At 59.0% G+C, this 16020-nt stretch overlaps 5 protein-coding genes across 10 annotated transcripts in view; 1 reads left to right on the forward strand and 4 right to left on the reverse strand.

Annotated features, from left to right (window-relative positions):
* Nucleotides 1-16020, forward strand: part of LOC116781458 (class II histocompatibility antigen, B-L beta chain-like) — a 58830-nt gene that overhangs the window by 26779 nt on the left and 16031 nt on the right. The window lies entirely within an intron of this gene.
* Nucleotides 1-16020, reverse strand: part of LOC116781455 (class II histocompatibility antigen, B-L beta chain-like) — a 99397-nt gene that overhangs the window by 18772 nt on the left and 64605 nt on the right. The gene's annotated exons all lie outside the window — the stretch shown is intronic.
* Nucleotides 1-16020, reverse strand: part of LOC116781444 (C-type lectin domain family 2 member B-like) — a 125484-nt gene that overhangs the window by 14854 nt on the left and 94610 nt on the right. The gene's annotated exons all lie outside the window — the stretch shown is intronic.
* Nucleotides 87-5843, reverse strand: LOC116781451 (killer cell lectin-like receptor subfamily G member 1). The gene is made up of 6 exons (XM_032677131.1): nt 5428-5843; nt 5017-5145; nt 4435-4589; nt 4104-4213; nt 3752-3898; nt 87-196 (listed from the first exon to the last, which is right to left on the reverse strand). The coding sequence occupies exons 1-6, from the start codon at nt 5540-5542 to the stop codon at nt 88-90; spliced, it is 765 nt and encodes a 254-aa protein (XP_032533022.1). The 5' UTR covers nt 5543-5843; the 3' UTR covers nt 87.
* Nucleotides 7313-16020, reverse strand: part of LOC116781440 (early activation antigen CD69-like) — a 79065-nt gene continuing 70357 nt past the window's right edge. Inside the window, exons 2-9 of one of the 3 annotated variants that reach the window (XM_032677112.1) lie at nt 13261-13295; nt 12009-12063; nt 11893-11972; nt 11517-11577; nt 8448-8482; nt 8174-8358; nt 7971-8071; nt 7313-7886 (exon numbers count right to left, since the gene is read on the reverse strand). In XM_032677112.1, coding sequence (XP_032533003.1) covers nt 7769-7886; nt 7971-8071; nt 8174-8358; nt 8448-8482; nt 11517-11577; nt 11893-11972; nt 12009-12063; nt 13261-13295 — 670 coding nt within the window. In that variant the 3' untranslated portion in view covers nt 7313-7768. Of the gene's footprint in view, nt 7887-7970; nt 8072-8173; nt 8359-8447; nt 8483-11002; nt 11104-11204; nt 11390-11490; nt 11578-11892; nt 12064-13260; nt 13296-16020 lie in introns of all 3 variants that reach the window. The other 2 variants (XM_032677111.1, XM_032677110.1) reach the window with 2 other exon arrangements.

Below are 16020 nucleotides of genomic sequence, written 5' to 3' on the forward strand. Positions count from 1 at the left end.
TGTGTGTGTGAAATTGGGAGTATTTTTCTCCTGCTCTGTAAATGCTTAATTAAAAAGTAGATACAGAGAAAAGTCACTCGCAGGAATTTACTGCTGATGTAACGGGGTGCGTAAACCATGAAAAAATGGTAATAAAATTTTTTTTTGTACCGCACGGGGTCCGTGCCCGAGTGTGTCAGATGGAGGCATCATCCAGCTTCCCAACCGTGGGCGGGGAGAGCTGGAAGGGGGCTTTTTGGCAAACCCACTTGTGATCAGCGGCACAACCATCACCATCCAAGCACTTCCCTTTCAGGGTACCACACCCTTCATCCAGCTCTGGCAGGCTCCCAAACCTGCACAACAAAGGGTTTATTGGCTGAGAGGAGCAAAAAGTGTCCCAGTCCTGCCGCAAAGGAGACAAAGGGGTGTTTCTCTTGCCCTTTTCCTGCACCGTTTCCCGCTGGAGGTGCCCGGCTGTGAGGGTGGTCAGTGCAGTGCAACCTCCTCTCTGCCTCGTCCCCACTTTCCTCGCCGACGTAACAGGCCCGTCGGGATAAAATGCTCCGGCCGTCAAGAAGTCGAGGCGGTGGCTGCGAGCACGTGTTCCAGGTGCAGGTGGGAGCGCCGGAGCTCGGGGAGCGGGAGGGGGCGAAAAGGGGGGTCTGAAAGGTTTGCCCTGCCCTGGGCCAGAGGAGTGCCAGCGGTGCTGGGGAGGGGGCTCTGGTGGGCACCGGGGGTGAAGTGTTTCGAGCGGCCGCCCCCGGTGGCTCTCACCGGGTCTCAGCGCCGGCCCCGCGCAGCCCGATCGCTCATCGCGCCGCATCGGCCGCGGGGTCGGGGAGGGGGGACCGGGGGGGAGCCACCGACCGGGCCGGCGGGGCTGTCCCTGTACCCAACCGTGCGCCCCCGTCGGGGATCGTCCCGGTTCGTCCCGGTCGGACAGAGTTGGCTGCCCCGTCCCCGGGAGTGTTCCCGGCCAGGTGGGACCGGGCTTGGAGCCACCGGGGCTGCTGCGAGGTGTCCGGGGCAGCGGGGGGATGGGACCGGGCTTGAAGGTCCCTCCCGTCCCAAACCATTCTTGCATTGAATTGATGCGATCCTGCAGCCAGCCTGGAGAAGATCGCGGTGCTGCTTTTCCTGCCGCTCCCTGGCACATTTTGCAAGTAGTGACTCATTGTCAGTGCTCAGTGCACCTGGGCTCCAAACTGCTGGGGCAGGAGCCACTGGGCACAATCCCCCTCTCTGGACTGTTCTCTATGTATTCTCTACGGTCTGACACAGTGCTCCTGTTAAATTTGCACTCAAAGGGGTTTTTTTCTCCCCTAGTGATGGCTCAGGTTCAAGATGGGGCTTGTCCCGGTCAGGAAGGTGTCTCTTCTAACTGGAATGATGAGAATGCAGAGAAGTCCCTGAGTCTCCGGGATGGATCACAAACAAGGAATATACACAGAAGGATCCTCAGAACATATCACGGTGAGTGCAGGGCCACCTGTGTCCTGTAGGGAGGGGACAGTGTTGCCCCACCAGGGCTGGGCTGGCAAGTGTGAGGCTGCTCCAGGGGTCTGCAAGAGGCCTCTCGGCCCCATCAGAGGCTGGTGCCGACACTTCTGGCTGCTCTGGTGTTGGTTGGGGGGATGTGAGGGCTGGGCCTGCTCAGCACAGCCCCGTCCTCACAGCCAGTGGCTCTTTCCTCCTCCAGGCAATTGGTTCAGATCCCATTCAGTGCTGACTGTGCTCCTGGTGCTGTCTGTGCTCCTGAACGTGGCTTTGGTGGTGGATAAGATTGTGTTGGCAGGTAAGGAAGGAGCAGCTGCCTTAGCACAGAGGCAGCTCTAGGCACAGGGCTGGGCTCCCTGCTGCCTGTAGAGGGGAATCCTCAGGCGTTCTCCCTTTCTCTATCCAGTAAAAAGTCATGGAGAGATTCCACCAGTTACACCTAAGGGTCCATGCTTGGTGCCTTGTCCTGAGGCCTGGGATCAGCACAACAGGGTCTGTTACTACCGCTCATGGGATTGGAGGACCTGGGAACAGGCTCAGTATCGGTGCTCCGGGCTCAGGGCCTCCCTGGCCGTGTTCAGCAACAAGGAAATGGTGAGTGAGGGGCTCTGGGGGGTGTGTGGGTGGCAGAGGGGAGGCTGAGGGGGGTTCCTGGGCTGGGGCAGCTCTCACTGCCCACTCCTCTCTCCCTCCCAGGACCACCTCCTCTCTCCCTCCCAGGACCTTCTCTTCTGCCTCAGTGGCAACCTGGATTACTGGCTCAGGCTGCGGAGACGGGGTGAGAGGTTTCAGTGGGTGGACGGCAGCAGCTACAACTTCTTGTGAGTCCCGGGGGGATGGGGAGGATGAGGCTGCTGGGACTGTCCCTCCTGGGCAGCGCTTGTCTCCTCATCTGCTGGGGGGAATGGGCAGAGACGACCTGTCCTGTTCACAGACCTGCCCTGTAACAGCGCTGTCTCTGCTCCTCATTGCAGGCTGGAGGTCCTTGGCAATTCAGAGTGTGTGTACCTGGCAGACCATAAACTCAGGAGTGAGGACTGTTCAAAGCAGCTGCCGTATCTCTGCAGCAAACCCCAACCTCACCTGTAATGGAAGTGAGGGAGAAAGGACCTTCTCCATCCCGAAGACTCACAGCTTTCCTTCTTCCACTAGCACAGGGATGTCCTTCTGCGGGTGAACATTTACTTTGTGACGCATCTCAGCACAACCTCAGGAACCTTCGTGCCTTTTGTCATTGTCACCTCAGTAGCTGGTCTCAAGGAGGTGAACCTGCAAGGACATGATGTGGAAGTGGATGTGTGCCTTCGTGGACTATGGGTTTCTTTCTCCACAAGTTTTCCTAATTTTCTATGGCTGTGTATTTACACCTTAACGGTGTAGGTGGATAACACTATGGTGCTTTAATGTGCATATATGAAGTATTTATCCGCTGCTGAACGCTATATGAATCTATCAATGTAAATGCAGAATGTCCTGATTGTGGCCCCAGCAGAGTTACTTTATCAGTGCTGCCGCTGTGCAACTCTCTCCTTCTCCTTTTTTTCCATTTTTATAAAGTTTGTACGACCCCCACCGCTGTCCCTTGTGTCCTGGTCGGTGCGGGAGCTGCGGGGGCCGCTCGCCCCGTCCGGGTGGGGAAAGAACCGAGGGAACACCCGCGGGTGCCGGGGGTGGCACGTTCGCCCTGAGGGAGCCAAGATGGCGGAACGCCCTCACAGAATGGCCCTCACAGAACCACCCTCACAGAGTCGCCCTCACAGAGTCACCCTCACAGAGTCGCCAGTTCCACCTGTTGGTGACACCCATTGAGGACGTGGCTAAAGGGCTGTTTGACTCATCATTCTTGGCTCCCGTGGGGTGGGTTTAGAGTGAAGACACCGAAGGGACGGGTGTTGGAATGTGTGTGTTTATTTTAGGAGAGTTTGGTTGCAAAGGAAAGCAGGGATGGAGCCGCTTGGCTTATTGTTATCTATAGTAATGTAAAAGCATAAAAATAACACTTAAGTGTCAGGACTGAGATTATATGACCCTGGGAGAAACTTAAGGGGAACTTGCAAGACAAATGCAGATGTGGTGATAAAGCTGTGTGTGTGTGAAATTGCTTGGGAGTATTTTTCACCTGGGCAGAGAATGCTTAACTAAAAAGTAGATATAGAGAAAACTCACTAGCAGGAATTTACTGCTGATGTAATGGGGTGGATAAACCATGGAAGAACTGTAATGAATTATTTTGTTATACCACACGTGTGTCAGGTGGAAGCATCATCCCAACTTCCCAACGTCTCCTGCCGTGGGCGGGGAGAGCTGGAAAGGGGTTTTTTGGCAAACCCACTTGTGGTCACTGGCACAGACATCAACATCCAAGCTCTTGCCTTTCAGGGTCCCACACAATTTATCCAGCTTCGGCAGGTCCCCAAACCTGCACAACAAAGGGTTTATTGCCCCATAACCAACCCCAACATACCCCATGCCCCCGATGTTCTCCAGGACCCCGACTCTTTGTCTGCAGAGTGTTGCCAGAGGAATAAGAGACCCTTGCATGGACCCCAGCGATGTGTGGACGTGGATCAGGGTCTCAAATGGACCAAAGCTGCTTTTTACTCCCCCAGACCTCGGACACTCACCTGTGGGGGTCGTAGGGGGTGTTGTCCACCCACGTCCACTCCTTCTGCTGCGACCTCAACCCGACCCACACTGACCACGGGCACCTGCCTGTGACACTCTCGATGTTCTCCTGGGACGTGGAAGGGACCAGTTGCTCCAAAAAAATATCTCTGTGGGGAGTTCCGTGGGGTGTGAAGCCACAGAACAAACCTGACCCCCCAAATCCGTGGGACATGAGTGTCCCGTGCTCTGAACCCCAAACCCTCCTGCTGCTGGGAGCCTTTTGCTCCCCTGCCCCCCTAAAAACCCAGGAATTTGGGGTCCTTTCCAAGCCTTCTCCTCCCTGTTTACCATTTCTGTCTCGTTCTTGAGCACCACCAGCTCAGAGCCCTGATCTTTGCAGCTTTTCCTGCCCTGGGTCCAGTTCCCCGATTCCTTGGAGAGCCAGTAGCATCTCTCCCCACGGAGCTGCCAGTCCTGGGGGCACAACTTGCAGCCAGCAGGGGCTGGAGAGGAGGAAAGGCCACGAATGAGACACCCCAAAGGTGGGCAAGGTCTTCCCCGCCCCCCCAAATGAAAGGCACCAAACCCTCGAGTCATTTCCCAGCATTGTGGTTTTTCTACTCTGCCACCACGGAGGAGGAGGAGGAAGAGAAAGAGGAGGGGGAAGAAGAGGAGGAGGAAGAAGCTGGGTGACCATAAGGGCACAGTGGGTGGTTGGGGTGCAGGAAGGGTGGTGAGAAACATCCCCCTTGGGCTGACTGTGCTCCTCCAGGGAGGTGGGACCACCAAAAATCCCACGGAAAAGGGAATTCTCCCTCAAAATGCTCCTTTTTGCCAAAGAACCCTCAGTGCAGGGCCTCCTCGCAGGAGGAGCCCCCCGAGGTCCCACCTGAGCCTCTCCCAGCAGAGCCAGGTGGGAAGGGGGCTCACCTGGGGGGCTCTGCCCCTGGGGCTGGCAGAAGTACCACACCAGGAATGGGAAGATGCATCGCTCCGTCTGGTTCCTGGCCTGGATCTCAACTCTGGGGTCACTTTCAGGACCTGGAGAGCCCTGAAAAACTGGGAGCAAAGACCTGGGGATGAGAAGCTGAAGCCAAACCACAAACCCCACAAAGCCAGGGTGGGTTTTGCCCCGCAGTTAATGAAGTTGGCCCGAAGCCCACGGGTCTTGCCCTCCTTCCTCGTTCGTGGGGATGCTCCAGGTGTGCCCAGAGGGGGTTTTGCTCTTGGCTCTCGTGTCTGCACCAACCCTCCAGGGCCTGAACTGCTGCAACAAACCCAGATTTCCGCTACCAGGCATCTTGCCAGGGTGTGAGATGGAGATAAGAGCTGGTTACTCACCACTCACATTTCGGAGCACCACCAGCACCAGCAGGACGAGGTGCCCCAGCGCCCCGGCTGTGAGGAGCACTCTGTGCCACCACAGGCACGGGTCAGGAGCTGGAAGAGGCCACATTTAAGCTCAAAAAAACATGAAGAAGATTGGGGGTTTAGAGCACAAAAAACCCCTCTGCTGAGCTGTGAGTTCGAGCAGAAGTTTCTGGTTGCTTTGCTTCCTCCAAAGCCATAAATTCCTCCCTGACAGGGCTTGAGCCAGGGCAGCATCCCCGGGGGGGACTGGGGGGCTCAGGGGGTGCAGCAGCCTCGGGAGCAGCCTCGAGGACCCAGTGCCAGAGGGCAGGACCTGGGAACTCCCAAACGGGCTCAGTCTCCAGCTGGGAGTTGGTGGCCGCGGGTCCCTCCAGCCCTCGACTCCTCCGGGGTCCGGACGGGCTCGGCCCCTTCCCTGCCCTCCCAGGGGTGGTGGCTCCCCTGGGGCTTCCTGGGGCCCCTTTTGACCACCAAGTGAAGGGTCTGGGAAACAAAACTGTTCTAGTTCTGGAGATTTTCCAGCCCCTCCTATCCCTGTCCCACTCTGGACAAGCCCAGACCCCATTTCAAAGGCCACCCCATGAGCTTGGAAACCTGAACGTGGGGATGGAGGAGCGAAGGGACCCCAAAGGTAACAGACCCAAAACTCTTCCCAGGGCCTGAAATAAGCCTTTTTTCCCCCCAAAATACACTCACCAGGACAATTCTCAGCTGGGGAAGGCCCATTCCCAGGATGTCTTAGATTGGCATGACCCATTTCCCCAGCCATGGTGGCTCTGGAGGTCGTTGGCGTGTCCCGAGAGCGACACCAGCCTCGGACACCTTCTCACCTCGTGACCAACGCGCGTCCGGTCCCAGGAAATGGCACCAACCAGGCCTTTTATCTGTTTCTTTCTTTTTTTTTTTTAAACATATCTCTATATTCTGCAGCCTCCCCTGTGCCTGGGGAAAGCGTTTGGGTGTCCCCAGCCAGGAGGAGGAGGAGGGGGGCTCACCTGGAGGTGCAGGAACACGGGCAAGGTTGGGCCGAACAGGCGGAAAATTATTAAATTAATCAAATTAATTTATTAAATTAACTCAAAAAGCCTCTGACTGAGGTTTTTAGGGGGTGAGGCTGAAACGTGACAGGTGATATTTGGTGTTGCTTCCCCAAGAAGCATCTTATGGCGAGGGGGGGTGGCAGAAATGCTGCAGCCATGGGAGGGTCAGAACCAGGCAGGGCAGGAGGAGCTGACACCCCCCGTTCATTTAGGGGGGGTTTTCCTCACTTGTCTGACACCCCCTCGTCCCCCTCAGCCCCATCGGTCGGGCACGGCCCCGTTCTGGGAGCACCGGGGGGATCCTTTACCCCTCTCGTGCAGCTCCAAGCGCCCGAGGGGCCGAGTCCTGGTTTCTGGGGCTGCCCCCACAGTTGCTCTTGGGGTCCCGCGGGGGCTGCGGGGACCGCTCGCCCCGTCCGGGGCTGGGACGGGACCGAGGGAATGTCGGCGGGAATGTCCGCGGGAATTCCCGGCTCGTGCGCATCCCCTGCCGGTCACGGCGCACAAACGCACCCGATTTCCCTCCGAAAAGGGAGGAAAAAAACGGCCGCAAATCCCTTTTGCCCGAGTGGAGGAGGGGGGCAGAGTTCGGGCGGAAAACTCCAAAAATCCGTTTTGCCCAGCTCGGGAAGAACGAACCACCCAGAAGTGAGGTGGGACCCCCCCCCAGCAGCCCCTGTGTGCTGTGTCCCCCTCCCCAAAGCCCTCCAGGGTGACTGGGCAGACTGGGAGCACTGGGAAGCAGCCCCAGGTCAGTCCCGGGAGCTCCAAAGCTCCGAAATTTGGGATGGAATCCCGGGGGGAAGGGACAGGGGTGGATTTCACAAGGTTTTATTGCAAAACTGAACAAGGTGAAAGAACAGAACAGCAGCACTGGTGGGGATCACTGACCTGTATCCAAGGTGGGATCTCCTGCTTCACTCCTGATGGGCAGCATCATACTCTTAGCTGTATGCAGGGTTAGGGTACAATCAGGGACTGTTAGAGAAGCAGGATGAGTTCTGGGATGGTTCTAGGAGGAGAAAGAAACCCAGAGCCCCCGGTCCAGGCAGCCACACATTGGCTTCCACATCATCTCCCCTCCCTGCAGGCTCATCTCCTTCAGCCCAGGCACTGAGGTGACCCTGAGGGGTTGCACTGAGGTATCCGTGGCACCAAACTCTGAGGTGATGCAGATAAATAACTGCAAGGCAGGTGGAGAGCTGAGGTGTGCTGGGAGAAGATGCAAAGCTGTTGAGTCTTCAGGATGGAGAGGGTCCCCTTCCCACCATTTATTGCAGGCGATCCTGGGGTCTGTTGCAGAGGTAAGGCCGCTGAGCCGAGCAGACCCCGCTCCTGAAGCGCCGGTGGCCCAGGTACACACACTCTGAGTCACCGAGGACAGGGACCCTGCAAGGAGGGGCAGAGACAGCACTGGCACCAGAGGGGGGATCAGTCTGTGGCCCCCTGTCCCCCCATCCCCCTGGGACTCACGAGGAGTTGTAGCTGCTGCCGTCCACCCACTGAAACCTCTCGCCCCGTCTCCGCAGCCCGAGCCAGTAATCCAGGCTGTCATTGAGGCAGAAGAGGAAACTCTGGGAGGGAGAGAGGAGCGGGCAGTGAGAGCTGCCCTGGCCCAGGAACCCCCCTCAGCCTCCCCTCTGCCACCCACACACCCCCCAGAGCCCCTCACTCACCATTTCCTTGTCACTGAGCACGGCCAGGGAGGCCCCGAGCTCGGAGCACCGATCCCGAGCCTGCTCCCAGGTCCCCTCATCCCTCGAGAGGTAGTAACAGACCCTGTTGTACCCGACCCAGGCCTCAGGACAGGCCAGAAACTCTGGAGCCCCGGGCGTGACTGGAATCTCTCCAAGTCTTCTCACTGAAGGAGGAAAGGGAGAACGTCTGAGGATTCCCCTCCACAGGGAGCCCAGCCCTGCTTCTGAGTTGAGGCAGCTGCTCCTCCCTTACCTGCCAGCACAGCCACGGCCACCACCAAAGCCAGGAGCAGGAGCAGAACCACTGCCAGGGCGAGATGCCCCAGGAGCCTCGTGCGTGGGGCAGGAAAGAGCCGTGAGGACGGGGCTCACATCCCTCACAGGGCTCCACCAGACCCCTGGAGCAGCCTCACACCTGCCAGCCCTGCCCTGGTGGGGTGACACTGTCCCCTCCCTACAGGACACAGGGGTGGCCCTGCAATCACCCAGAAGGCGTTTTCTTGTTTGCTGATCAATCCTGGGGACCCCGGGGGCTCCTTCACAATCCCGTCCCTGGAGCAGAAGCCACCCTCCACATCTGAACTCACGAGTGCCCTCTCTCTGCTTGTCACAACCTGCATCTTGAGTCATCAGTGGTGCTGGCAAAGCCTCTTTCAGCCCAGGCTTGGGGGTAGTTTTACCACCACTGTTTTGGCAGAGTGGAGAGACCATGATGAGAGGACACGGCTGGGCCCTGTGGGACACTCGGGCTCAGGAAGGCGATGCCAGCAAAGTCCTGCCCTGTCCGTTCACAGTGACCCGTGGAGAACAAACGGGAGCTCAGGGTCCAGCTCCTGAAGCCTCAGCCCCGTCCCCGGTCCCCTCATGGGCCCTTCCCAGCCCGGGAACAGCCCCTGCCCTGGCACTTTGGAGCATTTCCATGAAAAGATTCTGTTTATTGGGATATACTGATTATGAGAGGGAGGTGGCTACACCACTATGCAAGTCTGGGCTGTCCTAGTGGCATCTCACAGAATCATCGACCAGGTTGGAAAAGACCTCCGAGATCACCAAGTCCAACCCTCGATCCAACCCCTCCGTGCTTCCCACACCATGGCACTGATGCCACATCCAGTCTCACCTTCAACACCGCCAGGGACGGGGACTCCAGCCCCTCCCTGGGCAGCCCATTCCAATGGCTGATTACTCACTCTGCAAAGAATTCCCGCCTAATATCCAACCTAAACCTCTCCTGGCACAGCTTGAGACAGCGCCCTCCTGTCCTACTGCTGGTTCCTGGGAGAAGAGCCCGAAGCCCACCCGGCTCCCCCCTCCTGTCAGGGAGTTGTAGAGAGTGAGGAGGTCTCCCCTGAGCCTCCTCCTCTCCAGGCTGAGCCCCCCCAGCTCCCTCAGCCTCTCCTCAGAGGACCTGTGTTCTCACTGCGTTACGGAACCATTTGGGCTGAACGGGACCCCAAATTTACCTTTAAAACGCGGGGAAGGACCAAACCGCCAGAACCCCCGAGCGCCTCCAGCCCCAGGAGAAGCGAACGCGGGTCTCACCTGCGCCGGGGCCGCGTCCGAGCTCCGCCGCCGCCTCACCGGGGTCCGGACACTGCCGTCGCTCCCGGTGCTGCCACGACTCCGAGGACTCCGTGGACGACTACTCCGTGGACTCCTTCGTGGGCGTGACCCACCCTCACGGCCGTGACCAATCAGCGCACGGGAGCCGAGAGTGACGGGTCAAACAGCCAATAGCGAGGCTTTGGCCCCGTCCGCAGTGGGTGTCGCTGATTGGTGGAACCGTGAGGGCGTTCCGCCATCTTGGCTCCCTCAGGGCGAACGTGCCCCCCCGGCACCCGCGAACTTTCCCTCGGGTCTTTCCCCGCCCGCACGGGGCGAGCGGCCCCCGCAGCTCCCGCACCGACCAGGACACGAGGGACAGCGGTGAGGTCGTACAGACTTTAATATAAATGTAAAAAAAGGAGAAGGAGAGAGAAGCACAGCAGCAGCACTGATACAGTAAGTCTGCTGAGGCCACAATTAGTTCATTGTACATTCACATTGATAGATTCATATAGTGTTCAGCAGCAGATAAATACTTCATATGTGCACATTAAAGCACCATAGTGTTATGCATCCACACCGTTAAGGTTTATATATACAGTGATAGAAAATTAGGATGCAACTGGACATGCCTGTCTTGTATTGGCCTTTTTAGCCACCAACGCGCTTGCAAGAAACGTGGGTAAAGCCCTTCCCAAATCTTCGTTCGCGAAACCTGGCCATGAGAAAATTAGGAAAACTTCTGGAGAAAGAAACCCATAGTCCACGAAGGCACACATCCACTTCCACATCATGTCCTTGCAGGTTCACCTCCTTGAGACCAGCTACTGAGGTGACAATGACAAAAGGCACGAAGGTTCCTGAGGTTGTGCTGAGATGTGTCACAAAGTAAATGTTCACCCGCAGAAGGACATCCCTGTGCTAGTGGAAGAAGGAAAGCTGTGAGTCTTCGGGATGGAGAAGGTCCTTTCTCCCTCACTTCCATTACAGGTGAGGTTGGGGTTTGCTGCAGAGATACGGCAGCTGCTTTGAACAGTCCTCACTCCTGAGTTTATGGTCTGCCAGGTACACACACTCTGAATTACCAAGGACCTCCAGCCTGCAATGAGGAGCAGAGACAGCGCTGTTACAGGGCAGGTCTGTGAACAGGACAGGTCATCTCTGCCCATTCCCCCCAGCAGATGAGGAGACAAGCGCTGCCCAGGAGGGACAGTCCCAGCAGTCTCGTCCCCCCCATCCCCTGCCCGTCCCCCCGGGACTCACGAGGAGTTGTAGCTGCTGCCATCCACCCACTGAAACCTCTCGCCCCGTCTCCGCAGCCCGAGCCAGTAATCCAGGTTGCCATTGAGGCGGAAGAGGAAGCCCTGGGAGGGAGAGAGGAGCAGGCAGTGAGAGCTGCCCCAGCCCAGGAACCCCCCCAGCCTTCCCTCTGCCACCCACACACCCCCCAGAGCCCCTCACTCACCATTGCCTTGTCACTGAGCACGGCCAGGGAGGCCCCGAGCTCGGAGCACCGATCCCGAGCCTGCTCCCAGGTCCCCTCCTCCCTCGAGAGGTAGTAACAGACCCTGTTGTACCCGATCCAGTCCTCAGGACAAGCCACAAACTGTGGACCCTTAGGTGTAACTGGAATCTCTCCATGACTTTTTCCTGGAGAGAGAAAGGGAGAACGTCTGAGGATTCCCCTCCACAGGGAGCCCAGCCCTGTGCCCAGAGGTGCCTCTGTGCCGAGGCAGCTGCTCCTTCCTCACCTGCCAGCACAGCCACGGCCACCACGTTCAGGAGCACAGACAGCACCAGGAGCACAGTCAGCACTCGGCGGGATCTGAACCAATTGCCTAGAGCTGAAAAGAGCCGCTGGCTGTGAGGACGGGGCTGTGCTGAGCAGGCCCAGCCCTCATATTCCCCCACCCAACACCGGGGCAGCCGAGGGTGTTGGTACCAGCCACTGACGGGGCTGAGAGGCCTCTTCCAGACCCCAGGAGCCTCACACTTGCCAGCCCCGTCCTCTGTTGGCACCAGCCACTGTTGGTGGTGCCAAGCAGAGCACGAGGCCTCTAGCAGACCCCTGGAGCAACCTCCCACTTGCCAGCCCTGCCCTCGTGGGGTGACACTGTCCCCTCTCTACAGGACACAGGTGGCCCTGCACTCACCCAGATGTTTTCTGAGGGTCTTCCTTGTTTCTGATCCATCCTGGTGACTCAGGGGCTCCTCTGCATTCTCACCATTCCAGTTGCGTTCACCCTCCATATCTTGAATCCCTGCAAACTTAGAAGAGGCACCTTCCTGACCAGGACAAGCCCCATCTTGAACCTGAGCCATCGCTAGGGGAGAAAAAAACCCCTTTGAGTGCAAATTTAACAGGAGCACTGTGTCAGACTGTAGAGAAAACATAGAGAACAGTCCAGAGAGGGGGATTGTGCCCAGCAGCTCCTGCTCCAGAAGTTTGGAGCCCAGGGACACTGAGCGCTGAGGAATGAGTCACTGCACTCATACTGTGTGTGCCAAAGACCGGAAAGAAAAGCAGCAGCGCGGTGGCTCCAGCCCCGGGATGGCAGGATCGGATTTCTCATTCGATCCAAGAATGGTTTGGGACGGGAGGGACCTTCAAGCCCGGTCCCATCCCCCCGCTGCCCCGGACACCTCGCAGCAGCCCCGGTGGCTCCAAGCCCGGTCCCACCTGGCCGGGAACACTCCCGGGGACGGGGCAGCCAACTCTGTCCGACCGGGACGAACCGGGACGATCCCCGACGGGGGCGCACGGTTGGGTACAGAGACAGCCCCGCCGGCCCGGTCGGTGGCTCCCCCCGGCCCCCCCTCCCCGACCCCGCGGCCGATGCGGCGCGATGAGCGATCGGGCTGCGCGGGGCCGGCGCTGAGACCCGGTGAGAGCCACCGGGGGCGGCCGCTCGAAACACTTCACCCCCAGTGCCCGCCAGAGCCCCCTCCCCAGCACCGCCGGCACTCCTCCGGCCCAGGGCAGGGCGAACCCGCCAGACCCCCCTTTTCGCCCCCTCCCGAGCCCCGGCAGCACCGAGCGCATCCCACCTGCCCCTGGACCGCCGCCGCCCGCCGGCTCCGCCCCCCCGCCCGGCTCCGCCCCTCCGCCCGGCTCCGCCCCTCCGCCCGGCTCCGCTCCCTCTGCTCCCTCCGCTCCCTCTGCTCCCTCCGCTCCCTCCGCCGGCTCCAAACCCCCGTCTGCCCCGGCAGAGGGCGGGACCGCCCCTCCGCCGGCTCCGCCCCTCCGCGGGCGCGAGCGCCGGCCGACTGCAGAGGGGGGACACGGGAGGGGCGGGGGGACGGGGAGGAACGCGGGGACACGGGGGTGACCCAGGGATGCGGCGCGATGAGCGATCGGCCTGCGCGGGGCCGGCGCTGAGACCCGGTGAGAGCCACCGGGGGCCACTGCTCCAAACACTTCACCCCCAGTGCCCGCCAGAGCCCGCTCCCAGCACCGCCGGCACTCCCCCTTTTCACCCCCTCCCGCTCCCCGAGCCCCGGCAGCACCGAGCGCATCCCACCTGCACCTGGTCCACACGCGCTCTCCTTCTCCCTTCTCCTTCTCCCTTCTCTCTTCTCTTTCTCCTTCTCCTTCTTCTCCGCCGCCGCTTCCCTGCGTTTGGGTAACTGCCGTTCAGTGCTGGCGGGCGGGTGTAACAGGAGCCGTTCCCCGGACGGCCCCGTGACACCGAGGGGGCGGTGGCGGCTGCGGCACTGGGCGAGAGGAGAGCGGGGACTTCGGACCACACAGAGCTTTTTGCCAGTCCAATTTGGGGGAGGCAGAAGGGGCCCGGCGGGCTGGGGGGTCCTCGGACCGGCAGGAGGGTGGGTGGGACAGTCCTGCTCGGAGGGTCGTGGGTGAGCGAATCTCCCCGGGAATATCCCTGGGATTGTGTGTAGGTGGCTCAGGAAAAGCAGGGAGTGAGAGGCTTGCCCTAATCATTTTAGTGGGGCAGAAGCTTGTGTGCCCTTATGAGGTTGTGAGCTGTGCTGGTAGAGATATGTGCCCTTCCTAATAACCCCCAGTGCCTCCCAGATCCTCCCAGCGTGCCCTGGTGCCCTCCAAGTGCCCACCAATACTCCCTAGTGCCTCCCAGCCCAGATCCAGTGTTCCCCAGTGCCCACCAGTCTTTTCCCAGTCCCCCCCTGTGCCCTCCAATGCTCCCTGATGCTCCCCAGTGCCTCCCAGTACCTGCTGGGGGGCAAGGGAGGGAAACGAGGTCCCCTGGGATGTGTATTCCCTGGGATGGAACACGGGAAGGGAAGGGGCTGTCGGTGCCGACCAGGTCATGAGGGACAGCAGTGGGGTCGTACAAACTTTAATACAAATGAGTAAAAAAAGAGAAGAAGAGAGAAGCAGAGCAGCAGCACTGATACAGTAACTCTGCTGGGGCCACAATCAGGACATCCCGGGTTCACATTCATTGATTCAAGTAGCGTTCAGCAATGGAAAAATACTTTACACGAGCACATTCAGGCACTCTAGTGCTTGAATACAGTGCATGTAGTGTAAACTGTTAGAGTATAAATATAAAGTAAATATAAATAGAGAATGAGGAAGACTTCTGGAGAAAGAAACGCATAGTCCACGAAGGCACACGTCCACTTCCACGTCATCTCCCCTCGCTGCAGGTTCACCTCCTCGAGACCAGCTACTGAGGTGACAATGACAAAAGGCATCGAGGTTCCTGAGGTTGTGCTGAGATGTGTCACAAAGCAAATGTTCATCTGTGGAAGGACATCCCTGTGCTAGTGGAAGAAGGAAAGCTGTGAGTCTTCAGGATGGAGAAGGTCCTTTCTCCCTCACTTCCATTACAGGTGAGGGAGTTTGGGGTTTGCTGCAGAGATACGGCCGCTCTGTTGAACAGTCCTCACTCCTGAGTTTATTTTCCGCCAGGTACACACACTCTGAATTACCAAGGACCTCCAGCCTGCAATGAGGAGCAGAGACAGCGCTGTTACAGGGCAGGTCTGTGAACAGGACAGGTCATCTCTGCCCTTTCCCCCCAGCAGATGAGGAGACAAGCACTGCCCAGGAGGGACAGTCCCAGCAGCCTCGTCCCCCCCATCCCCCCAGGACTCACAAGGAGTTGTAGCTGCTGCCGTCCACCCACTGAAACCTCTCGCCCCGTCTCCGCAGCCCGAGCCAGTAATCCAGGTTGCCTGTGAGGCGGAAGACTTGGTCCTGGGAGGGAGAGAGGAGGTGGTCCTGGGAGGGAGAGAGGAGTGGGCAGTGAGAGCTGCCCCGGGCCAGGAACCCCCCTCAGCCTCCCCTCTGCCACCCACACACCCCCCAGAGCCCCTCACTCACCATTGCCTTGTCACTGAACACAGCCAGGGAGGCCCCGAGCTCAGAGCATCGATTCTGAGCCTGCTCCCAGGTCCTCCCATCCCTCAAGAGGTAGTAACAGACGCTGTTGTGCTGCTCCCAGTCCTCAGGACAAGCCACACGCTGTGAAAACTTAAGTGCAACTGGAGAGACAAAGGGAGACAAGGAATCTGAGGACTCCCCTCCACACAGAGCATGGACCCCAGCCCTGTGCAGAGCGGGTGGGTGAGGCAGCTGCTCCTCCCTTACCTGCCAGCACAATCACGATCACCACTAAAACCAGGATCACACACAGGAGCACAGTCAGCCCTCGGCAGGATCTGAACCAATTGCCTAGAGCTGGAAAGAGACAGTGGCCATGAGGATGGAGCTGTGCTGAGCAGGCCCAGCCCTCACATCCCCCCACCCAACGCCAGAGCAGCCAGAAGTGTCGGCACCAGCCACTGACGGGGCTGAGAGGCCTCTTCCACACACCTGGAGCAGCCTCACACTTGCCAGCCCTGCCCTCGTGGGGTGACACTGTCCCCTCCCTACAGGACACAGGTGGCCCTGCACTCACCCTGACATTTCCCGAGGATCGTTTTGTGTATGTTCGTTTTTTCTGTTCCATCCCGGAGACTCAGGGACTCCTCTGCATTCTCATCATTCCAGTTAGAAGAGGCACCTTCCTGACCGGGACAAGCCCCATCTTGGACCTGAGCCATCGCTAGGGGAGAAAAAACCCTCTTTCAGTGCAGATTTAACACCACTACAGATGTTTGCCTGGTGTTCCTGCGACCAGGAACCTGCGACTCCTGGTGCTGGGAGCGGGTGAGGGTCAGAGTGTCGTCTATGTGCCCCTTCTGGTGCAGGATGGCCTGGGGGGGGCCGGGGGGGTCAGAGGGGGGACCTCAAATCCTCAGGGACCCCCTAGGCTCCCCCAGATACACACAGACCCACAGGGACCTCCCCA

The sequence above is a fragment of the Chiroxiphia lanceolata genome (assembly GCF_009829145.1).
Source record: "Chiroxiphia lanceolata isolate bChiLan1 chromosome W unlocalized genomic scaffold, bChiLan1.pri scaffold_46_arrow_ctg1, whole genome shotgun sequence".
NCBI classification, from domain to species: domain Eukaryota; kingdom Metazoa; phylum Chordata; class Aves; order Passeriformes; family Pipridae; genus Chiroxiphia; species Chiroxiphia lanceolata.